At 46.1% G+C, this 26,095-nt stretch overlaps 1 protein-coding gene across 2 annotated transcripts in view; it reads right to left on the bottom strand.

Moving 5' to 3' along the window:
• Positions 1 to 25,091, bottom strand: part of MRAS (muscle RAS oncogene homolog) — a 38,278-nt gene extending 13,187 nt beyond the window's left edge. Inside the window, exons 1-3 of one of the 2 annotated variants that reach the window (XM_063161819.1) lie at positions 25,075 to 25,091; positions 24,662 to 24,841; positions 4,050 to 4,263 (exon numbers count right to left, since the gene is read on the bottom strand). In XM_063161819.1, the coding sequence (XP_063017889.1) occupies positions 4,050 to 4,242 (193 nt within the window). In that variant the 5' untranslated portion in view covers positions 4,243 to 4,263; positions 24,662 to 24,841; positions 25,075 to 25,091. Of the gene's footprint in view, positions 1 to 4,049; positions 4,264 to 24,661; positions 25,039 to 25,074 lie in introns of those variants that run through there. The other variant, XM_063161821.1, reaches the window with a different exon arrangement.
• Between the last annotated feature and the right edge of the window lie 1,004 nt (positions 25,092 to 26,095).

Raw genomic sequence — 26,095 nt, forward strand, 5'->3', positions numbered from 1 at the left:
ACAAAAACCCCTCTTTCATTGTTGCAAAATCCCAGCAATTAAAGGAGGGCAAATACTGGATACACAAATAAAATAATGGAAGTACAAATTTAACTTGAATTTTAATGCTCTCAGTGATGCTACTCTAAATTAACAAAAAAAAAAAAAAGAAGAAAGCAAGCCACAAACCAACCCTTCTGCCTGCAAATCTGAAGTGACCTTTGATCTCCCTCTGGCCTTGTGGCTGAGTTGATCTCAAGTTTCCCAGAAGAAAAGCAGGGACTTCCAAAAGAAAACTTCCTGTGTGCCCAGGGATGACCAGCAGCAAAAACCCTCCACAAAAAGGGATGCAAGGGATAGACAGGTGGGAAGGGCAGACAGAGTGTGGGGGAAGGAATGGAGCCTGGTGTGAGTGCACAGGGGTGCACACCAGGCTGTGCAGGTCCAGCCCAGCACAAGGGCACCCCAGGACTGGGAGGAGGTCTTGGGAAGAGAACTGGAAGGGAAACTGAACCTCAGGAGCAGAGAGACAACTTCTAGGCTGTGAGAGTTTCATCAAAATCATACCAGGGAAAGGAAAGGGAAGAGAAGGGAGACCACAGCTTCCTTTCACCAACACAATTCCTTGTTTGGCTTGTACCAATTGGCACAGCCCTACTGACAGCTAAGAGTTCAGCCTAATTCCCAACCAGACCATGCCTGTGGTCATCTCTTCATCTCCCTTTGCTTGCCACCTTTTTATCTCTGTGTGATGTATGAGCCATAAGGAATTCTGAACCATAGGGAACTTTTTGCCATATTAAGGTATTCCACTTTTGGCTTCATGCCCAGATTAATAACTCCAGACTGGCATTTGGCAGCCACACCAAAAGAAATCTTCTGCTGCTTGCTAAATTAGCCTGCACACAGAAAGGAGTGTGCAAAATTAATCACAGCAATGCAACTGGAGCAAGAGCTAATCAAAGCAGATTAACCCTGGCCCCCACTTAATTCTGACCTCATGTCTCTACAGCACCTATGTGCATTTCACTGAACACAGCACTGTGCTGATTTCAGCACAACCAGCAGGGAATAAACCAAGATGACACATGCAGAGAAAATTGGAGGTTGGTCCTAAAGCCTCATTAGAGTGGCAGCAACCAAAAAATGGGCTAGCCACAAATTGCCTGTGCATCTTTGATTCAGGTTAAGTGCCCTCTTCCACTCTACAACACTTCCAAACACTGCATTGATGGTCTTCTAAAGCTGGCATAAGGTCAACAACAAAGTGGGTTTGTGTAGTGTGGAACATGAACACAACAAACACAGGCCCCACAATCTTCTGGGAGGCAGGGAACTATCACAGACAACTCCTGGTGAGAAAAATAGAGACATGCCCAAGCCAAAGAACAAACAGGTAAAGGAAGATTTTGAATGTAGCTTTTGCTCCAAGATTTAAAACGGAACCCTATTCCATTTCAGTCTACTTTCAAAGAGAGATTTCAGCTAAAGAAAAAAACGCAAGAAAAACATTTCATCATGCAGGCAGTTAGTGCTCTTGAATAAATGTGGGTGAAGGTCTTCATGGAGGGAAGCCAAATGCTTTATGCAAGCTGGCTAGCAGAAGGGTTTTTTTACAACATAATGCTGGTGCAGTTACAAAATGCTTGAGATGCTTTGTACAGAACTGCTCAGGCAACAGCCTGGAAAAGGGTGGGCTGTTTCCCTTTTTTTTTAAAGTTGTTGGATGTCTATGTATTTCTTTTTTTTTTTTTAATAATAACTGTTTCTGAAAATTTCAAAATTTATAGAGCCCTTCATACTATATTCTTATTTAGTTGTTCATGTTCCAAAGCTAGTTCCTATTTTGGGGGTGGGCAGCTGCTTCTGCCCACCAAGCACTGCATGAAACCTCAGCTTGTAAAGGCTTTGGTCATGAAGAACAACTGGAAAGTCTAGGATTTTTCATGATGCATCCTGACCCTACCTATCATGTTTGTCCCTAATTTTATCCCATAAGTGATTCATGCAGCCACAGCAGAGCAGCTGTCCCAGGATATGGTGACCTCGGAGAATGGCCCAGATCCAAAGCCTGTGACAGAGAGCTGAGGCAAATGACACAAGTGTTAGTCAGTCCTGGTGCCCTGTTTCTTTTGGGCAGATGGAGAAGGGTCACATCCTTTTTTCAGACAAGAATATTGTCTTTCTTCCAAAATTGTGATTGTTCAAAATCTCAAGTGGTAGGAAAGAGAAGCAGCTGCAGTTTCACTTCTCTGGCTGTGAAGCATCTGTGGGCACACAAGCCCTGGAAGTCAGGGATTCCCAAAATGCCATTCAAGGTCACAGCTGAATTCTGTTCAGCCCAAGTACAGTCATTAAGCCCATCCGAGCAAAAGAAATGCTTTTTTATTAAAACAAAGGGTTAAGTTTCTGCTCCTTGGAAAACAGTTTCTTTCATCACTCCCACTCAGATCAAGTTCAGTTAGGTTTTTTGTTGAAGTTCTGTTTGTTTTGTATAAACAACAATTCCAAGTATTCAGTAAAAGATGCCTTTTCTACTTTTCAATAATTTGCAAAACCAAGGCTGTTTCAGCTAACATCAACAGGTACAGCAGCTGGTGTATATATATATATCACAACATGGGGCATACCAGTGAAGATAAAGGTCACACATTTTAGAGGACTGGATTCTGGACTCAAAATAATGAAATAAATTTACAGCAGGACTGGATTTTTCTTTTATACAGGACTGACATTTTAAAAATAAAGATCCATGTATACATTATGAGATGATTAATTGAGAGTAGATATCTCTAATGCAGATGACAAGAGACATTTCAGCACCAATTTCACAAGTACTGCCTCATATCAACTGTTAACATATTCAAATGAACAAATGTTGGCAAGATTAACTTGTTTTGTTGTTTGCAGGTTTTGTTTTTTTAATACTGAATAAAAGCTGTTCTTTTAAGGACTTTTTGGCCATTTGTACTCACTAAATTATATGTGATAAATCCTAAAGAGTGCAACTAAGATCTCAGGTTTCCAGACCAAGCTAACAGTCCTCACAGCAAACCCCATCAGCACCATATTCCACCACTCATGACAATCCCCCAGCTTTCTGTCCCCACACACCAGTGACACTTATGCAGAGACAAAGATCTTGAGCACCTTTGTGACAAGAGGGTGGAGGTAGAACTTGGCACAAGTGAGGCTAAATATAGTTCAGTTATGTTAGTGGCCACATACATGAACTTGGGTAATTAAGGCAGAAAATACTTGATTTTATGTACTACCTAGTTATTCTATAAAGGAAAACAAAACTTACAACATTTAAGAACAAGAGTCCCTTTGTAGCTGTGGTTAGTCTGCCTCATGCAGCATAAATGAAAAAGCTGCAGCTTTAGGTAATACAGGTCTTTCTCCTCACCTGCTAATTAAGGTGGTGGATTTGGGGATTTTTTTGGGCTTTTTTTTTTTTTTGTTTTTCCTTCTTTTTTTCCTATGTGTTTCACTGTTGGTTGTTTTTTAAAAAGACGCAGTTTTCTTCAAAGAACTGAAAACTTGGTTGCAACAGATCTTCAGGCTGTTACCCTACCCACATTGAAATGGGACAGGTAATTAAACATGAAAACATCATCCTGAATGACTGAGTTTAAGAGCTGTAAAAATTCTTCACTGTCAGTGGACAACAGTTTTGATTAAATATTCCTTCTGGTTATAACCACTCACTCAGTTACCCACTCAGTTATTTCCCAGGGGATAAGTTCAGCCTCAATGAAGTACCATTAGCAATAGCCACCTGGCAGGGCTGCAATTCACTGGCTGCAGAAGCCTACTCCAAATGTCAATGAGGATCTGTAGGTTTTCACAGGCCTGCAAGAAACACTTCTGTGCAGAACTGGAACCAAAGCAACTGGAAGCAGAAGCTTTGCTGGAGACCAGCTGCAGACCATGCACTGCAGCTCCAGATCCTGCCAGTCCCAGCAGAGCAGGAGGGACAGAGACACAACATGCTGTGGGAGACTGAGGTCTATTTGCAATTGTGCTCAGCTAGAAGGGAAAGGGGATAATGAGAGCAGCTTGCTTACCATCAAGAATTGCCCACTGCCCATCTATTTCTGTGTGCTTCAGGTAGGAGTCTTCAATAGTTGGGTCGTAGTCTGGCACAAAAATCTTCTGGAAAAACTGAATAGTGAGAGCACTCTTGCCCACACCACCATCTCCAACAACCACCAGCTTGTACGTGGGCAGGTTTTCGCTGGGAACGGCGCTTGTAGCCATGCTGCCAGTGTGCTGCACCTGCTGGAGAGAGAGATCATCTCCAGTCACTCAGCAGCAATGACAAGAGGGCAATATGCACTAGGCAGCTTTTACCTGCTGCCTAAGAAGTGAGAACGAAGGCAGCTCTGGCATCCAAAATCCTTTTGGAAAGGAGCAGCAGCACCAACCCTTCTCAACAGCTCTACAGCAACTCACACCCAGCGCTTACAAGTGCAGACATCTCCACCACTGTGCCTTGTTTGTCTGCAGGCATTGCTAATTGTCACCAAATGCACATGCAACACCTATGCCATTGAATACCTTTCCTACAGGGGTGGGTCGTGCACAGCAATGACAAAAATCACCCTGGCTCAGTGCACTTATCAAGCTCCTAACAGTTTCCTGTTGCCAGTGACCAAATCCCATTGATGAGTCAGAGTTGAGCTATTCCTCACTGCTTAACCCAAGGTATAGCAAACATTAAATGGTATGTTACATCCTAGGGCCAGATCTGCAGGCAGAGCTGCTGGTGATGGATGAAATTGGAGGTAAAGGTCCAAGCCTGGCTCTGCCAGCAGACAAAAATGCACTTAGCTGCTTTCTTCTCTCTCACTTTCAAGTTTGAGAAATAAAACTAAGAAGGCAGCAGGCCAGGAATAACAGGTGGTTTTTGTTTTGCCTTTTTTTCAAACCCTCAACCCTGCTGTGGCAGGAAGGCTGGTGCCTGTGGCTGTGACACAGCCTAGAGAACAGCTTCCCAGCAGCATGGTCACACTGCTTCCCTCACCTCAGAGCTACCTCCTAAAAGAAAAATGAAAAAAAATTTCCCTGGCTGAAACTGGGCAACAGCACAGGTTTGTGGAGAAGGGAGAAGAGGCAGCCATTGCTGACTGGCCCATTTCAACACTCAGCAGCAGAAACTGCTCATTTAAGGAGAAGGCAGACAGGAGGTTCTGTGCATATAAGTGCCCTCCACCCACCCTTGGGCAGCAGTGATACTGACTCAGATCTCAGAGGAAACAGGTGGCCATCTCCCAGATCTGAATGACCGCTGCATTTTCTGGGAGGTCTTTCACACACTTAAAGAGAAAAAAATCCATCATAATGATAAGGCTGAAGACAAGGCAGTTGATTTTCCTGGTATTGGTTTTCTTGAAATTACTGTTCAGTGCAGCAGCAGCTGTGGTGACACTTTCTGCAGGCACCTGCTCCCAGACGTTCTGGTTTTGCTGGTGCCCTTTGGGCTCCAGGCACTGGCTGGGGTCAGCACTGAGGTGGGACCAAGACTGCTCTGAGGGGACCTCCATAAACTGTTGGCTCCCAACCTGTATCCCCACCAAGCAACACAAGCTTTTGGAGGCTATCCCAATAACCCCAGGGATTTCTTTTTCATTAAAAAGACAACTTTTTCATTCTCAAATACCACCAAGCAAGTCTGATGTGCTCTGTGTCACAGAAGCTGACTGTGTTCTTGTGAAAACACAAAACCATAATCCTCTAATCTAGTTTCTGATTTCTCTAGTCCCTTTCTCCATAATCATTACTTCAGTTTAACCCAAAATATTGAATCTTAAAAGCACTTTTGATCTGGTGATCAAAAGTGTTCTTTCAGTACACTGGAGACCCCATACCACCTCTAAAAAGAAAAGCCCATAAGGAAACAGAGGACGAGGTTTCTGAGTCTAAGAACAGCAAAGGCCTCTTGTCCAAATAAAGACCAGCCACATTTTCAGAGCAAGAAGCATGATCAAGTTTGCTTGTTTCTAAACCACCTTTGGAGGAAATTATTGAGAATAGCAAGAATTTCCACTGCAAGCAACATCTGCTGGATGGGGAGAAGACCAAACCAGCTGAGGTTTCAAACAGTCTCACTGCATTTCCTCACAACAACCCCAAGGAAGTTTCTTAGCCCTATTTTTATGTAAGCCACTTTCTCATATTTATGAGACCACACATCAATACACAGCAGGCTGGGCTACTGAAAAACCAATGAATTTCAACTAAATGTCTTATTTTTGCTTGAAATACCAAGTTTTATTTTTGTGTAATCCTTCTGGGGTCAGATGATCCTCACAGGCTTTTTGAGACACAGACCCTGGCTAAAGCTCTGCCTCTCCTTCCAACACAGTTAATGACAATTTTTTGCTTTGCCCATGGCCAAGATTTCACCCCATCCTTCTTTACACAGCAGAGCAGCTCCAGCCAGGCAGAATGAAAGACTGATTGTTACTGACATGGCAGGGGACAGTCTGTGGACGTGAAAAACATACTCCGTTTGTGCACGATTTTTGACCTCCTCACAAAACCACAAGCTGCTGCTTGGCAACAAGCATTACATTTTTACTGACATTTTGTGCCAGCCCTTTAACCCACTCCTAAGAAGCCTCAAGCTTATCTTGCATGAAATGCTCCCCAAAGTGCTAGGATAATGTTTAGCCCATTGTACAAACTGTGTCTCTGCCCAGCATGCTTATCGGCTGAATCGGGGCATTTGCTTCCCGTTGTTTCCAGAAGTTTGGTCATGCTGTGTGTCTGAACCACCAGACTGACTCTTACATAGCCTGGGGAAAACAGCAAGAACTGAACTAAAAAAAACAACTGGGGAAAAAAAAAAGTCAAGAACCATAGGCTGGCCTGTTGAGCACTATTCCCTGTACTTTAGGTGATGCTAGAACAACAGATGAAAACTTCAGAGTGTCAAAAGGCAGCAAGTTTACATGTTTCTGCAGGATTGTTTCTGCTGCTCATGGAAACACTCCTCTTTCTACTGAGATGGCAGGTCCTGTGCTCCAGCCATGCATGCACATAAAGAAAACCTTCAGAAACTCAAGCACTTCTATCCCTCTGCCCCTCCATCTGCCCTGATAACCAAAGCACGAAGACAACTCATGCCTTGACGAGATTATGAACTTAACCAGCTCATGATTCAAACCTTTAAAACAACATATATCATTTCCTGGAAAAGACCAAACACTCCCAAAGGTGCACAGAGCTACAGGCAAGTGCAAAAGACTTGGGCTAATTTTCATGTGTTTTTGGCAAGAGTACTGACACAGTCCTCCTCAGATGGGAGCAAGAATAAGCGTGTTTGCTGTAGATCTGACTGAGAAAAGCGAAGCACAAATGTTTTTATCTATTGTCTGAATACAAAGCAGCATGTGGTAATACACTAATAAGGTCTGATGATAATCATCTTACAATTTATATAGTTGTTTATTTTGAGGGAGCCAAGAGAGGGATCCATACCCTACGCTGGCAAATGCTGTCAGGGCTCTGGTTTAGTCACTGGAAGGAGGCTGATTTATACAGCCATTTATACAACCATCTTCACACACACTGGCAAGACTGGTGGCCTGACAGCACAAGCCAGTAATGCTGAGACAGTCAGAAGTGTGGCTGCTTCTGGGGTAGGTGGATGGGAAGAAAAAAGAAACATTGGTCCAAGTGTGTCACTGAAACTGAGCCTCCTCAGCAAAAAGTATTTTCTTTTAGGAGGCTGAATAAACTGTATAAAACACCAGTTACCTGTCTGGACATGGAGGTGGAGTGGAAGGGCTGAGCTATCCCCTTAGAGCAGCCAAGTAACATAAAAACACCAAATTCATCTTTGTTTGTACGACTGGCCCACAAAATGTAGGTGGTGTATCTAATCCCCACCCTCATTACAAAACTTGCCCTGAATGCAAGTGGGTCCAAGCACAGCTTCTGAGCAGAATTGTGGCCACATAAGACAATAATAAAAAATAAAATGGACCCCAGATAGTTGATATTTGATGTGCTGGCACCCCTTTCCCTGGTTTCTGCTCTGCTGTCCTGAAGGCTGAGCTCCCAGGGTGAGGCCTTTACAGAAGGTCATCAAGCTCAGAACGAAGCCCTGGATTTTTAGGGCAGGTTAGTGCAATTAAAGACACAAGCTCCCTCACTGAGAAGGCCAGCACGACAGTGATTTACAGTCTCCATGGCAACATGCAACATAAATTGCTTAATTCTGTTATGAAACCTCCAAGAAAAGCCACAGCAGGGCCTGTGTGGGAACTACCAAGCTCCCTCCTCCTCTGCTACAGCTCTCCAAAGCAACTTCAGGGAGCTGATGTCCACTTCAGCAACAGGCCATGATTTAGCACACACTAATGTGTGGGCACGGATGCTGATGATTCCATCAGCCCACAGCCAAGGAAATTTTCCTATCATCAGCTTGTTTTGGTCCATGGCTCCTCACCCATGGCCTGACAGAGCTCTGCATACCTGAGGAGGCTAATCTCACCTGAGGAAGACTATCAGCCACCCAGGCTGCCAACTCCTCCTACGGTTGCAATTAAGAACTCTTCCTCTGCCCACAGCTCACTCGATTACACCCTTTTACCCAGCCACTTTGTAAGCATTAGCAGCTCCACGCAGTGCCTGCAGGGCTGAAACTCTGCAAAATCTGAACACTTCCCTCTCTGTTCCTCCTGCAGACTGCTGGCTGCAGCCACACAACCACCACGACACACCCAGAGACGCCAGCCAGGTACCAAAATAGTTCAGCCTGATGTGTTGCAGGCAATCCCTTGGGCTGGGAACTACTAAGAATCCTTGAAAGACAGGACATGCCCTTTTAGGAGGCTGCTACTTCCCTTGAGTCATGCTGATCAGGACTGAATGAACTTCAGGAATTTCTCCCTCAAGCAGGCATGACCATGTCCCAAACCATCAAGAGCCCAAGGACTTGTAGGTGTATGAAAGAAACCTGCCAATTACTATTAAATAAAGATGAGTAACTCCTAGCCAAGTTTTCTCCAGTCTGTCAGATTTCCTTCCCAGTCAAATGCCTCTGAAAGGACACACTGAACAAAAGTGTTCCAGTCTTCTGTGGGAAGTCAGCATGGAACAGATGTGTCATGTGGGAAGCCAGAGTCTGATGCCTTTTGTAGCTCTGGCATTAGGTTTTTCAAAACACAAATGAAATTTCAAGTCTCTGAGGTTTTCTAAGAAGGCAGATTCTAACAGGTGCTCCCAACTCCCATCAGCTTCCGGATCTGATGGAGCCCAGCACCTGGTAAGACCTGCACAGGAAATTACAGGCATTTCCTTTTGGAGTAGTGATCAAAGCAATATCAGATTGCTACTAAAAGGGAGAAAAAAAAAAAAAAGCCTTGAACCAACTGTCGTTTAAAAATAAAATCCTTTACCAAGCAATGAAGAGCTGCAATCGGCTGGGCTTTGAATGTGGGGGGAGGTAACTGTGGGTCCTGGAAGTGGCCTCATCAATTCTCCTCCTGTGCAAAAAGATGCTGTACCCCAAGTGTTATGTTCCCTGAACTGCTCACTGGCTTCCTGTGCCAGCCAGACCTTTTCTCCCTTTCAACCCAAAATTGCATCACCTCCCCCAGCACACAGATGCTGCTCAGATTTACTGTACGAGAAAGAAAACGCACCGGGGGAGTAATGAAGCACTTGAGATTCACACAAAAGGCAGCTAAAGACAGGAGCTGCCTGATGAATACTTGGTAGTTATTTCAGGAAACACAGAATTATAGCCTGAACAAATAATAATAATAAAAAGCCACGTCACTGGAAGTGGCTTAGGTAGTAGGCAGCCCCCCACCTTCCCCCTCTGCGAATCCCTAAGTGATGTCAGGAGGAGCCCTTGCTGTAGAACTGAGCAGCTTTCCCTGCCCAGCCTGGATTCAGGGACTCACTTGCTTTTACTGGGAAGCACGTGCTTGTCAGTGTCCCAGTCTGTATGTAAAGTGCAGCACAGCATGAGTCAATCACACTGACAAATGTCATCCAAAACCAACTCTGCTTCCCTCTCCCAACTCCTCCTCCACCTCCCACAACAACTCCATTAATCTTCAGCCTGTTTCCCTCAGGGACGTAGTGCCCTTTTCAAAATATGTAAGAAGAGTTCTGCCACTGACAAACCAACAGTCAGGTGCAGATGCCAGATTTCTCTTTTTTAAAAATTATTATTATTAAAAGCAATACTTCAGTCAGATTTGGATCACTGGTAGTTACAGCTCTGCCACTACCAGTTCTGTAGGAGAATACAGTTATGTGACCAGAAAGCAGCTACACAAGATCCTTTATCTCTAAGATCTCAAATAAAACTGTATTGTTGCCAGTTCAGGGGTGTCCACTGATCCAAGCCTTTTGCCAAGGTATGAAATAAGAACATCCTATTCAGTACCTGGGGCTTGGCTCAGCTACTCTTACCTCCATTACTTGTGTGCTTAAATCCACCATCCTTTTCCTTACTCATTTATTTCCAAAACCCTCAGGAGACACCAGGGGATGACAGATTCCTGTATTACTATTGCAAATTCTTTGCTAGTGAGGCCAGGAAGGCCTCTCCTATGTTATCATGGAACCACTGAAGCTGACCTAAACATACTGTAGCAAAAAAGCAGATTGCCAAGATGTTCCCCTGCCCTGCCCAGGCAGAGATAACACAGCAAGAACAAATTTAGTGGAGGAAGCGGCTTCGAATTCCAATAGCTGCCCTTCCTGCTCGCACAATCCCTGGAAATGGGCAGCTTCCCTCCTAAACATCCCAGCCTGCTGACACACCAATAGAAAAGACCCCAAATTCATTGCCCTGGGTGGTTTTGCTGCTCAGTGAGGTTTCTGAAGCAATAGCCCAGTGCTTTAGCAATGTCCTGTTTGCAGCCCAGATGTTCTGCAGCCTGCATGTGGCCCTGACACTGGCAATGCAACCAGATGTGCATGGCACAGCCCTCCTGGCCTCAACCAGCATCACTCTGGGCAGGTGGAAGTGGTCCAGGCAACAAATTCCTATGTTGCATCTCGGAGCTGTGAGGGGATCCTAAGCAGCACCAGGACTGCCCAGCATGGACCTCCTCACTGCTCCACCCTGCCTTTCCCACATCAGTCCCAAAGCCCCTGCCAAAAGAAGGAGTGCATCCACCCCTCTGCCCAGCTCCTTGAAGGGTCACTGCCCTGCAGCCTCATGGGCACCATGCTATCCACACATGGCTGCTCCAAGGCACAGACTTCATGGCACCTATGGATGCTTTGGAGATGATTAATGGATAGAAAGGCCACCTCATTCCAGTCACCCTTCTGCAAATCAATCAATGCATTTGGCTCCACATTTGTCTTCCAGTCAGGCTCAATTCAGTATTTAATGCTTTTACATCTCCAGTGTTGCTACCGGATGTCTTTCAGGATGTAAATGGCTTTTTAAAGACTCCCTTCCCTCCTGGCAAACACACTTTGCATCTCTTAGACAGCTGCAAAGAGATGAAGGCTGTGAAGTTCCCTGGTAATAGCATTTCCACTAGGGAATGGGTGAATCCTACCTAGTCCAAGAGACAAATGAAGGAAGGTGAGGAGAGCAGGGATCCCCAGGCTTTTTACAAAATCTGTCCTCTGCCTACAAGTCTGTTCCAAAACTTGACTCATGTCTATGTCCTTCCTAGGCAAAAAGACTATTGCACATAACACATGGAAAAAAGAAACATTGCCTGTTCACTTTGCATCACAAGGTTCCCAGAAATTATCTGTGAGCTGTGGGGCAGCACTGATATTTCTTCAATAGTTCTACACCCCAAGGCACAGGGCAGGCTTGAAAGGCTCTCTATAAATTTTCCCAGGGTCTTGGATCAAGGACAGCCCCCCTGGTTCCCCACAACACATCTAATACTCACAAGTACAGAATAACAGAGAGTATGCTGGTCTGTAATGCTGGAGATTTAGTAGAGCTTCACCAGCATGGACTTGAGAAGAGGAAGGAACAGCTGCCTCCCAAATTTACCCAAATAGGCACATGGCCTATTTTACTTAGAATCTAATGACGCTAAATCCCAGAACTGTGTGGAAGGCTATTCCAGGCATTTCCCAGGTCCATGTCATTACTCTGTCACTTGGAAGACTCCAAGATCTCATCACTGGGCCAGGACCCATAACAGTAATTTTTTCCAGGCTCGTTACAGTGTCTGCCAAGAGCATAAGCCTCTTATTTACGAACAGCCTGCTGGGGAGGTGACTCCATACTTGGCAAATCCAACTGCTTCTCTCAAAGAGGAGGGTGGGCAGAACTCAGGGCTGGGTACAGGGATGAGGAGTGGGATGAGGGGTGGATGCACAGGCCCCTCCTCTGCCTCACACATGGTGATGCAGGGTTTTGCAAAGCCACAGCATTCCACTGAACCTGCCTGAGGGCAGGTGCATGTACTGCCAGCATCCCAGCCATGTGCCAGGTCAGCCCTGCTGTCTCTTCTCAGCCCCTCTCTTTGGAAAACCCCTTGGCTGTCCCTGTTCAGCTATTTCCCTGCTTTCTCCTGTGCCAGCCTGGACAAGCCATCCTGGTGGCAAACAGACACCTTGACACTCAAACCAGTGGGCAACTGGCCAAACCACCCCTGAGGAACAGAGTTCACCCTTGCATGACTCAACTACACTCTCCTATCAAGTGCCTTCACCCTGCCAGCACTGGAGAGAAGCATCCCATGAGAACAGCCCTCAGAAGAGAGGTACCAGGGCCCCAGCTGGTGCTCTCAGTACCTGCACTTTGTTGTTGAATGCCCAAGTTACATCTCCAGTGTCAAGACTGGATGAATCCATAGAGCAGCAGCTGAAAATCAACACATCTTTGAAAGCACCCTGTAAGTCATCTGACCCAATTTTACACCCCCTGTGGCCACCCATCACCCCTCAGTTTCAGCAGAGATCTATCTGCATCAGGATACCCTAATTCTGGTTCCTTCTACACTCAGCCTAAATTCTCTGCCTTGACTCTTAAGTCATTCAACTTGCAGCCATGTGGGAGGGTATATATGTACAGTCATTAACACTTCCATTATGCCCCGTGGTTTGGCAGGTGGTGCTGCATTATGGATTTAAACAGCACGAGCAAGTGAATCTACAGCACTTCACTGGATTAGCATGTGATGGGAAACCATACCTCAAAAGTGTTCTGCATTCTCATGAAGCAGCTCTGATGAGCAAGGCAACAGCAGGGCTCCAGCCACCACTACACTGTGCAATCACATCAGAAATTCACCCACAACTTCAGGGAAAGATAAACTTCCTCAAAACTCAATTACCATTGCATAGAGAAAAAAAAAAAAAAAAGAAAACGAAAAGAAGAAAGGAACAGCAGATTCTCTTGCCAGTTAAAGGAAAAGAGAGGCATACCCTCTTCTGCCACAAAGCATCTTTCACACGCACCAAACAATAACATCTGCTTTTGCCCTATAAACTGTTTTCACATGGGAGAAGCATACCACACTTGGTTATACTCATTGCAGCAGTCAGCTTTCAAGGTACTCAGTGCTCCACACCCAACATGATGCCTCCTTCTGTCCTATTATCAGGCTGACACTGACAGATTTGCAGAAATTGCACAGTCAGATTCCCTGAGGGGATGCTGTCCTAGAGGAATGAGAAGATGTGCTGGGCTACAGAGCAATACAGGCAGTGAACACACCCCTGAGTCTTGGCAACAGGGCCAGTAAGGACCTTGGATGGGACAAGAGGATAAAGCATCAGTTAAACACTGGTATTACCACGCTGCTTGTCATTTTCTGGGGCTGGACCACACTCACCTTTCCTCACTGTGAGTGGTACTACACTGCCACTGGACACTGCAGCTGTAGCTGAGTGGTACAGAGCTCCTAGCAGTGTACAGAACTTTGCTTTACCTGAGCAGTGGGAAGGGTCACTTCACAGCTAAGGCCACGCATGAACCAAATAAAGCAAAGCAACCAGACAAAGTTTCTCTGTCTAGGCAAGGTAAATCAAGAACTACCTTGAAACAAGGATCCCTGGTCCTTCATTAGCTCTTCCAAATCATTGCTTTGGTTCAAGTACTCAGCTCTCCTTCTCCTGCTTGAAACAGAAGAATCTGAGCAAGGAAACATGTTCAATCTCCTGAAGACTTTGGCTGAGAAATTCCAAAGAAATGTTTAGGCTCTGCCATAAGACCCATTTATAATTTCCATCCACCACACAGCTCTGAAGTACAGCTACCCTGCTGCAAAGTTGTAACCAAGTCAAGACACCATGGTCTCTTCTCAAAACCAGTGGGATGCAGCATTATGTTGCTCTAGCCTTAGGGTAGATCTCATAAGCCATTCCTATGCATGTACAGTGCCACTATTTTTAAACACCAAGCAAAGAGATTATGGATTAGCCTTAGTCTTGGCAATCCAGGTAAATCTCTGATTTGCATCATATTTTACATACCAGACTCACAGAAACAGCAAAAAATTTGGATTTGGCCCTTCCTTCTTTGTACTGCAAGGGACACAGACCCTAACACAGAGTTATCCTCTTATACTTCAGCACCTTCAATGACAATTCAGACTTCAAATTTTAAATAAAACACAGCTATAGATATTGGTTTTTTATATCGACCTAGTGAATGATAATATAACACGAGGTGATTTAATCTTGACACACGTCTGCATATAAAAATATCTCTATTAAAATCACAGATAGAGACAGCATGGCTGGCAGCCACTTGAAAAAAATAAAATAAATAAAGCCCCAAAGCATTAAGGCCTTGTAAGGGACAAGATTACTTTCATCCTGCCACAGCATGTTTCAATTTAACCACTGCATCTCTCAGCACTTTTGGTTCATATTCTTTTACCACACAGAGACATAAGTTTGGTATACGCCCAGCCTTAGGAAGGGGAAATGGTATTTTGGGTCACCAGTTCCACCCACCCATCCACTCAACAAGGCTTTTGAAGTGCACCAGTCCCAAACAGGAGCCAGAATACATTAGCCTGGGGTCAGGAGGGCTTGGAGAGCCTGAGGCCGGGAGATATTTCAGGAGTTTTTTGGGTCTAAGTGGCTTTGTCAGCAAGTCCCTTGCCTCCTGCTGCCCATGAGAACACCCTGCCCAGGGCTGCTGGCATGTCTGCCCCAACCATGGACCCTAGCAGGCATTTCCTCAGCCTTTTTGTCACTGCCTTGAAGGTGGCAGGCCTCCAATCACTGCCTAAGTTCAGCAGCTCTTCACTGCTCTGGCTGAGACAGCTCCTCTTTGTCCCTTCTCACCTCCCAGCTACGCCAGTTCATCTTCGTGAGTCTTCCCAAGCCCACATGAACTGTGGCTCCTGCTACTTTGCTCTATTCTCTTTTACTCCAAATCAGAGAGAGAGAGCTGCTCCCAGAGTTTTGTGCAGTGGAAGGATTTATTCTTATGCTGCACAAAACCAAACAGATGCTTCAACACAGGATATGCCTGAAAACACAATTTTTCTGCTTTGCTTCGACAGCCTAGCATTTATTTCCATATTCTTGTGAGGCTGGTATGTAAACAACAGAGAGTAACTTGCTGTGCTCAGGAGACCTTAAAATAAGAGTCCTGTTTCTCTGTCCTCCTGGATCCAGTAAGTCATCCTCCTGAGGTTCAAAGAGTTTCTGGAACTCAGAATTCAAAAATCCATGGAATAAAAACAGGGTTGCTGGAGATCTTTACCAACAGAAAAGTAGGTTGAAACTGTTCTGTTATTTAATAATTCAAATCCCAGTTGCCTAATTAAACAGGCTTGCTACATTGCAAAAAGAATAAGGAATTACATATTCTCTTAGCTAACTTGGCCGATTAACATGAAAGCCTTTTCATGCTCCACAGGCGTTTGGTCCAAGGAAAACTTTTGAAAACAGACTTAATACTCCACAAGTAAATCTCATGTAACAAAACCCTTGCTGCTCACAGGACTAGGGTGATGCAGCAGCTTGTCAGCATCCTTGTGCTTCCTGGAGCTATTTTGCAGGATGCACAGAAGAAGCAATGCCAGCAGAGCATCTCAACAGAGCATTCAGTATCTCTTTGGGCCTGCCCAGAGCTCAAGAAAAGCAAATGGTCTGCACAGTTCCTCATGCCTGACATAGTCCCTGTTTGCAGATTAGATCTGAAAGCATCCACAGCATGTGGAGGAAACAGAAGTCCCTCTCAAAGCACTCTGCCCTTGAGCTACAGAATATTTTCTTAGAGACGTACTGCTGCAAGTACTTATTCAAGTCCACCTTGTCCTCCAGCTGATCACAACCTCTGGATGCTCGAATTCCAAGCTATGATTCTTCCCCAGCTACCACCAAGGTCTCTTCAGGTGAAGTGCACAGAGTGGACTCAGGCAATACCTGCCTTGTTGTCCAAGGGCAGCTGTGTCAGATGCAGGCAGGTACCTTAACAACGAGATCATGCACTATTCTGAGAGCTACAACAGCAGTGTTTGACCTTGCACTGCTGCACAAAAACAATTCACAACAGCTGAGGGTTTTTCCAGAGCACTGGGGCATGTCTCCTCCTGCTCCAAGGTTAGTTAGGGATTCTTGTCCCTACAAAACACCAGCAGCCACAAACCAGCCTCAGTCTGCAACTGCACTCAGCAGCAAGCACTGCTGAGCCAAAGGGATTCCTTCAGTGATCTCCCTGCTCCCAGTTCATCACCCTGCAGCACAAGCTCTGTGGATGCCCTTAGGTCTCTTTCTGGGATTGAGTGCTTGGGTATTGAATAACATCTTCCAAAGAGTCCTGCTTTATAGACATGTGTTCCCCACCCAGCAAGTGCTGCACTTAGGCTGGTGACACCAATACTTCCATAGCAAGTATTACACAAGACATCAGCTACATATTTTCTGAAGATCACAATCTCTACTAAACTGCCAGCTGTCTATGCAGACCACTCAAGAGCTATCTGAGTATGCTAAGGACAGATGACAGACCCGATAATAGTGTCTCAATGTGACCAAGAGATTAAATTCCATCTGCATCCTGTTATTTTGTCATTTGGTATCCCTTCAGAGTGAGTGTTTCAACAGCCAACTGGTAGAGAACTTGTATCACAAGATCACAAGTTTACAGGAAAAAAATCCTTTAAATGCTTTCTTTAAGTCACCAGGTACCTGAAGGCATGCTACAGTGGTGCTTTAGTTGTTCTTTAAGTGGGAAGGCCAGTTCAAGAAAAAAGTGGCTGTGATTCCCACTACACTGATGTCCATTAACATCCTTTCAATCTGAAATGGGTGGGTGTTTGGTCCAGCTATTGCCTATCATCTGTTGCTCACCATGAGGCTTAGTGCTTCCAGCAGTGCAAAGAGCAGATTCCTATTCAAAAGCCTTTCAACTCCTCTTATATTTGCAAGATGAACAGGTATTTATTTCCATAAACCAGAGCATGCCTTGCACTGGAAAACAAAAGAGGTCGCAATAGTGCACCACTCAAAACTATATCCAAGGAAGATTAAACACATTCACTTTCATACTGATATGACCAATTCTTAAAAAAACCCCAAAAAAACATAATAAGAAAACAAAATTTAAAAGTCCAACAAAGCTGAAGATTTCACTTTAATAATTATTTTTTGCTCACTTCAAAACCTTCTCCTTCCAATAAGTGGATTACACAGAGGATCTGCAGAGCCTCTTGCTGTTGCCAAATCTGCATTTTTTGGACACATGGCGCTGTCAGGGTTTGTTCACAGAGTCCCTCTCCATACTCCATTGCTGGCTCACCCACCACTGAAATCCTGCTCCCAGTCCTTCCCATAGCTGTGACAGGAGCTGAGGCATGCTGGCAAGCAGACGCCTGCAAAGCTGAACCCACTGGCGCTCTCAATCACATCGCAATTTCATTAAAGGACTTTTAAAAAAAACAAACTCCAACATTTGCACTTCATGATTAAGTGGAAGCCAACTGAATTAGTGTCAAGGCATGCCATAAGTGAAAGCATCCGAACCCTGGCATCCCTGTGACCCTGGCCAGCTCTGAAAGGAAAGCTCCAGCAGCTTGTACCACAGCAGACCCTGACACTACACCTCCTTGGGAGTGCAGGAGAAGCCGAGACATGCCAGGCTCTGCCTGCTCCCACTCAGGGCACAGGTATCCATATCTATGGTGCTGCAGGCATGGCCTGGGAGGCACAGCAACATTCCTGCCCTGGCAGCAAGCCAGGAGTGACTTCCCAGTGGCAGAGTAATAACCACTGGGAGCAAGTCAAGCTCCTGCCCGAGCCCAGGGAAGCCGGCAGCACGGAGCGCTCCCGGGTTTCCCAAGAGGAATATTTCACTGTAACCCACACACAGTACATGACATGGGCCCCGAGCAAGGCACTGCATGACTTACAGCTGACTTCAGCAGGCTTTAGTTTGATCCATAAATCCTCTAGACACTTCACAAGAATGTTGCTCAACTCCCACTGCCTTCAGCCTCACAAGAGGTAGACATAAATACTTAGCATTAGCATAGCTCCCCATGACTCATTTTTTCTCCTTTTTAAATATAGCATCCTAAAAATGTGGATACATTCTGAGCAATAAAACTCACATTGTTACTGTTCATCATGCAACCGTAACAAAAAATTCCTCCTGCCAGCTTTGGACAACTTCCTCCACCAAACTCCAAGCACTGGTGACCCTCCCGTGGCTGAGATGGAGCAGTGGAAGCTCTGCTCCATCAGGGAACCCAGGCAGCACAGGGACTCAGCACTGTGGCAGCAGATGTGGAGTTCCATCATCAACCCAGCCACTCATATCAACTTTATTAAGAGGAGCAGAGCTGCTCTGGGCACAGGAAGAGCAGGGATTTGCCAGAGAGGAACACAGTTTCAGTAGCCAAGGAGCAGCCTGTGCCAGCCTTGGGGAAGCCACTCACTGAGGAAGTGGTGGTGGAGGCATCTCTAGCTGGGGGATGCTCCCCACTCTTCACCTTCCCCAGACACACATCACCTCCCTCTGTCACCAGGCCTGAGCTTTCTTCCTTAGAAAAGCCAAACACACATTGCCTAGTCAAGCAAATGCCACAAGCTGCATCAGAAGCACCAAGGAAGAATCAGATGGGAAAAGCATGGACCAGAGCTTGTTGATTTTCATGAGAATCATGACTGAGCACCCTCCTGCCTGTCCTGCTGCAGACTTTCTTGTGTGATCAATCCCTCATGCTGTGTTTAGCTTCACTGAATACTTCAGTTCCCTAGCTGTACAAATGAGATAAATAGCAGGTCCCTATCTCACAGGTATGCTATAAAATAAATAGATTTTGCATTACAAGTGTTACAGGAATGCTTTAAAACTTGCACAAGTATCAAGACTAATCCATCACTGCTCATAAAGAACCCTAGGACTGATAGCAAATTAAAATCTTACTTGCACAAACATTAGAGTATGCAAGACTGTTTTCTTAGTTTATCTGCTTCTGCTGATAACCATGTTTGCCCCAGTGCTTGAACTGCTCTAGTCACAAGCTGTTTGAGTTAAGTGCACCAAATCCTAGAGAAATACGTGCTTTGCTCTGTCTACAACAACAGCTGAGACATCATTCATCCTCTCAGCTGTCCTAAAGGCATAGCTGAAAATGCATGCCCACACCCATCCTGCTGTCAGGTGACTGAAAAGTACACTTTTACCTCTTGGACCTCTCTAGTAAGATTAACCATGAGAATTTATTTACCACAGTATTTTTCTAATTGTCTCTCCAACACTCTTATTTAATATCTGAAATAAGTGGAGTGGAAGAGCCACAACTCTCATCCTAGAAACCGTCATTTTAAAGACAAGATAAACAGAAGCCTTTGCTTAAAACTTCCAGGAGTGTGTGTAGCTTAAAAAGCTAATTGCTTTTTAAAATAATGACTAAGACTCTGAGGAATCTAACTCCCAAAGTCACACAGGTAGTTTTGAATATGTTACCCTTTCAGAGTAATTATGCCATCAAAGTTCCAGTCAAGAGCTGATGAGCGTTACTAATATAGGCTGATGAGAGAGCCTGAAAGACCTTCTTGGTTTATTTACACTTCAGTAAATCAGAAAGCACACCAAGACTTATTTTCACATACAAGAGTAACAGACCTGACCACAGGGATATTTAAGGAGGTTAACCCACAGCCCAGGAAGCAGGTTTACTGTAAACTGGCTGCAAGCTGATGCTGTTGTACTTGTTTTCACTGGAGATGATAGAAACTTGGAGCAGCTGTTTGGACTTCAGTGGACTAGCACCAGTCACACATAAAACAGTGGTCTGGCTCATTACCTGAATCATTACAAGTCACCTTTCAGATGCAAAATAGTCCCCAGGCAGTCCTCAGTGACATTTATCTCTAGACCAAGAACTAGGCAGATGCAGTCAAGAGCTGGGATGAAGAAAGAATAAACCATTTTTACCAGCTTGCATAAAGTTATATATTTGGTACAACATTCTTTGCAGAAGCAGACCTTCTCAAAGAGAAGTCAAGGCAAGCATTGTGTTATTTGGGAGAAGGTGAAAGAGTGCAGGAACTTTTTAAATTGATCTATAGTAGAAAAAAGTACAAGTAGTTAAAGATTTTACTCTTGAGCCCATCAATGTCAAACAAATTCCAAGGTTAACAAAATTTAGCCAAAAATTAATATGTAAATTGTACAAGCACTGAACATTTCTGCTGGTCAGTTCTGGCCAGAAGAGAAGTAGCAAGAAGGGGAATCCTATCCAAGACTGTCTCAGATACTTAGATGCCTTCTGAAGTATCTCAGCTGTATTTATGCTCCCAACACACCCACAAAGAAATATCTTCTACTTCCCCATTTTAGAAAGAAAACTGGACTTAGTGAAAGGCAGGTTCACTGGCACCTGTAAGAGTTGCTGACCTCAGCCTACCTACCTTTGGCCAGGTTGTGACAGAGAAAGTACTTGGGGGCAGTTTCCCATCCCTTCACCTAGCTCCAGGTGTTGGGCTGGTATCTCAGATGGAACCTTTGTGCCTGTGCAGCACAAAGCACCACTCACTGGAAAAGCAGTGTCTGAGGCAGTAAAATTGCAGGAGAGGTCAGTAACAAGTACTGTAAGTAGAGAAAATTACTAAAAAATATTGTTAACCTCCCCAACCCTGTCCCTACCCCTTCCCTCAATCGTTATTTCAGGAGACATATTTTTGTACAATTATTTCATTTTCTAATGCCAAACTGGCTGCCTGCTCTATCTCTATGCAAGATTTCCATATATATTACTCTTCCACTGACATTTTCTCACACATACACATGTACAGATCAGCAATTGCTCTACTACATTCTCAAACAGAGAATAAAAGAGTCAAATCTCAAAAAACTCAAGTATGCCAAAAAATTCAGCATCTGAAGTTACAGCTGCTCATTTATCCTCTCTGTTCAGAAAGAGCTAGTCTTGGCTTATTGCAGATATTTTTGAAGTGGACAGTGTTGCTCTAGATTTACTTTGGATACAGACACTCAGGATGTGACCCACTGGAGCACTGGAACTTTGTTTCCCCGCAGAGCAAAATACAGCCAGTGACATTCAAGTAGAACAGGAAGGCTATTCTTTCCTCCCCAGTAAGCATCTTCTCCCAAGCACCCCTGTAAGCAACAACAGGAGAAAGAAGCAACAGCTCCACCAAGGAGTGGGCTCATGTTCCTCCCATCTGCCAGTCCCACGCTCATTCTGTTTTCACTTGGACCAAATCCTCCCAAGCCTTCTGCTTTATACCTCGTTAACTTTGGGTGCTTCATACAACAAAAATAATGTCATCCATCTTTGCAAGGTTACTTTCAAGGCACATTTCCATATCTTTTAACACCATTCTCTTCCTCAGGCCTACCTTGGAAGCTGGAAAACTAATACCTATTTTTCACATTGAATCTGTCCCCTGAATCCCAATCTACTTATTGATGACAGTAAAAGCTTATGCAAACACCTCCACCATGCAAAAACAGACCCCTCTTCATTCCTGTGGTTTCATGTTAATGTTCTCCACCTCCAGAATCTGAAGTACTCCCTGCATTGAGAGCTGCCCATTCCTATGCTGAGGTGCAATCCCCCCTAACTCCCCCTGTGCACATAAGAGAGGTAAAGGGATGAGTGGTCATGGAGGAGTTACAATGCTGAGGCAAAAGCAGCTCCACAAAGTGTAGGGACACTGGCTGAAGGCCCTGCATGGCTCCAAAGGCTGAGCAAGTCTGAAGCAAGGAGCCACCAGAACTGACAGCTTAGCTGAAGCAGTGACAAACAAATAAACCAGGCAAAACCAAATTATTAAGAGTGGTCAAGCTGAAGTCTGGAGCCTAAAACTTTTACAGGGCATACTGATTCATCCTAATGAACTGACTCACCTGGAGCCAGTAGGGATCCAGGCTTGGCAGCTGTGGGTAGAAGCTCTTGGCTTGAATCCAGCTACAAAAAGGACTTCACACCCAAGGAAGGAAGATAAAAATGAAAGGGCAGAATTGAATAAAGCTTAACAGTTTTCCTCAAGGAGCTTTCTAGAATTGAGAGAAGGGAGTAGATCTCCTGCTCAAATGTTGTCAGCCCAGAAACACCACTAGGAGCACATGGAGCAGCTAATGGGCCAGAGAGGACTTGGGTACAAGACACCGCGGTTAAAGAGGAGCCTAAGAAACCCCAGCACAATGACAATAATGAATCATCACACTCATTTTTCCTATATCCACCTGCCTTACATTGCCTTTGTCAATTACAACACCAGCTTGGTGAAGGACTCATCCTCCTCCTTCCATTCCCCAAATGCCGTTTTTCCACCAGATCCCAAAAAAAAAAAAAAAAAAAAAAGGGTGGTGAGAAGGAAGAAAGTCCTCTCTAATCACCTTCTGATACAATGCCATTCCTCCCTAGTGTTAGCCTCAGTCCCAGGTTAAGGAAAGAACATCCAATGCAACACATACCAAGAAGTTCCCCCCAAAGAAGGCAAGTTTAGTTTCTGCAATTCTTAGCATTCTCTGCAAAAAACTTGAGGCTTATGAAAATACCCACCAAAAACTTCAATAAATAGAACTGCCTCTCAGATAATTTCTGAAAAGAGGTCCTGGGCCAGCTCTGACCCAGCTGCTCTGCTTCAGGAGAGATGTTGGTGGGGTGTTTGGCCCTCTGCAATCTGGGTATACACTCTTATCATATTGGATATCTCCTGGAATGGAGGAGCAAAATCAAAGAAAGACAAATTGATGCAGCTATGAAGCTATTCATACCTATTTTCTACATATGTTATTATTTTTAAGGAGATACTGTCAGCTTGGTATTTTCTGCTCAAATATCCAGAAAGAAATCTTAGCTCTCTTAGGCAGTCTGAAGCTCTACTACAGAAAGTTTTTCTTTAAAGCTGTTACTTCGTGCAATTTCCTTGCCACACCCCTTGTTCTTTCTCTTATCTTTCTTCTAGCCTTTCTTAAATTAACAGATCCCGGTTTTGCAAATCCATTTTAACAGATTCAGAGCAAGAGACAAGTACCTTTCATAAAGAAAAATAACAGTTTTAGGCATTTGAAATGCATCTCTTTTATGCAAAAAGAGCCTGAGCTAACCAGGTAATTTCAGAGTGAAACCTTAGAAAGCACATCTATAGCTGATACAACTATAAAGTTGATTCACTTTTCTTAATATCAACTTTTGTATGAACAACAGTTTCCAGGTAAGACGTACATAAACATTTCCAGTCAATAGCATCCTTTTAAGCCTGCTGACAAAATCCGAACTTAGATGATTTAAGCTACCTGAGGACTTGGTGGCTTAGATTTTTGTATTTCCGTGGCATTACTGGAAATCAGTGCCAGCTGACAGTGCTGAAGGGCTGCAGTTCCCTGTGCTGGGAAAAAGCCTCACGCCGGGGTCAAGGCTCCCCTGTGCGCTTTGCTCTTCCAAGAGAAGCCCTGTCTGCACTCGGACCTGCTGGTGTGAAGTCCCAATTTGTTGCACGACAAGGAGAGCCACTGGAGCAGAGGAGTGCAGGATGCTTGAGAGTAATCCACTCGAGGTCTAACACTTAACTTGCTCCTCAGCTTGCAGCCAGCGTGGCTTTAGCTTAAGTTTCTCTCTGTCTAGGAAGCAGAGCTTTATACATTGTTTCTAGGGCTCTTGAGCCATTGATTAAAGTAAATAAACAAAAAAAAAACCTACAAAATTTCTTTCTAATCCTCAGCAATCCCAATCACAAGGTCTTAAAAATCCTTGTCCTATCTGTGGTTCAGTTTGTTTTCTTACAGCAGAAAGTATAAAAGTAAAATAAAAGTAAAGTAAAACCAGGGAAAAAAACCAAACCAAAAAACCAAAACTAACCAAACCCAAACCCGTACCTCCTCCTTTCTCTGTAATTGAAGATAGCATCTCTGTCCTTCTAAAAGTTATGGAAGCTTATTCAAAGCACTCAGTGATCCAAGAGCAATTTTAATGCAAGATAAGAATCCTCGGCATACCCAGATCACATCCAAACACACCCGGGTAGGAAAGTAAAATAATACCGTGACTCTCAATCTGTGGCGGGGGGAACAACCCCTGACACAAGCTTACTTACAAAGATCTTCCATTACACCGCGGAACTCAGAGCGAGCCCGCTCCCCGGCGCTCGCCCCGGAGCCGGCACGGACCGCACGGCGCTCCGACCATAGAGCCATACATTGCCTTTCCCCGGCTCTCGGCGGGGCACGGACCCCGAGCCCCCCGCAGCCCGCCCGCCACACAGAGCTCCCCCGTACCGCCCGTACCGTCCGTCCCTCGCCCGGCGTCCGGCGCTGCCGCCAGCGGCGGCTCCGCGGCGACAGTCGGCGACAGCGCTTTGCTCCCGACACCGAGCTGCGGCCAGGGAAAGCGGCGGTGCCCGGGGCGCGCTGCTCCCGACGGCGGGGCTCATGCCAGCGTGGGGCGCCGCATTTCAGCAGGAATCGCTGTGGGGAGAGGCAAGAGGCAGAGGGGGAAGCCCCGCCGCGGTTACCGCCGGGTGTCACGGCGGTCCCGCCCCTCCCGCGGGCTTGTCACGCGTGGAGCGCCGAAAGTGCGCGGCGCTGTCCCGCGGAGGACGGGCAGAACGCACCCGGGTTATTGTTTGTTTGGCCGTGTCCCCCCGCCCCGCTCACAGCACGGAGCGGCGCCGCTCCGAGCCCACTCCCCGCCCGCTCACCCGGGCTGCGGGGCCGCGCCCTCAGCGCCCGCCCTGAGGCGGCCCGGCAGCGCTCTGGCCCCGGCGGCCGCGGCAGCGCAGCCCGCGCCCGCCATCCCTTATATCGCCGCGGCGGCTGCTATAAATAGCCCGGCCCCGCCGCCAGGGGCCGGGCCGGGCGCCGCTGAGGGGGATTCGCGGCGGAGCGGGGACCCGCCGTCACCTGCGGCTCGGCCGCGATGGCCGCTCGGGCCGCGCGTGGGGGCCGCTGTCCGGCGGGCGCGGCTGCGGCGCGGCTCCCGGGGGCCCGGGCCCGCCGACCCCCGGCGCGGCAATGGGCCCGTCCGCCGCCGCCGCGCGTTAAGGTGGAGCGGAGCGGGGCGGCAGCGGCGGCGGCACCTTAAACCGCTCGGGCCGCTCTCCCCGCCCGGCACCCCGGGCCCCACGGGGCTGTGGCTGAAGGGGAGCGGACCGACCCTCCGGCCGCCGGGCTTGTGCAGCCGCCAGCGGAGGAGGAGGAGGGGGAGAGTAAAGAGCCGGTTCTGTCTGACGGACGAGGCAGCAGCCGGAGGGCACGGACTGCCCCAAGCACCATTCACGCCGCATGAACGCGGCACACACCGAGCCTTTGAGACCCAGCTACTCTGCGCACACAGCGCCCCTTCTCCCTCTCCCCCATATATTTATATATATCTGTAGATATATTCATACTTAATACGAAGAAGCTTAATCGACTTTAATCCAAATAAGAAAATTAGTGTTTAATACACCAGCGCTCATCCTATATAGCACTCGGGGGAGACATAGGCAGTGCTTACTTTTCTTACCTCTCATTTGTGCCCTTGGCTGACACTGGGAGGCAGAACCAAAGCAGCACTTCCCATGCCACCTGCGGGCTCCTTTGCCACCTCAGACCTTGCACCTGACACCAGCAAAAGCTCTGCTCCCGCTCCTACACACTTAGTGACACATGCTGCCCTCACAGAGGATGCTAGGGATGGCTGTGTGACAATAATCCATAGCAGGAAGGATGTGTCCTACC

This window comes from Melospiza melodia, chromosome 8 (genome assembly GCF_035770615.1).
Source record: "Melospiza melodia melodia isolate bMelMel2 chromosome 8, bMelMel2.pri, whole genome shotgun sequence".
Classification (NCBI taxonomy): domain Eukaryota; kingdom Metazoa; phylum Chordata; class Aves; order Passeriformes; family Passerellidae; genus Melospiza; species Melospiza melodia.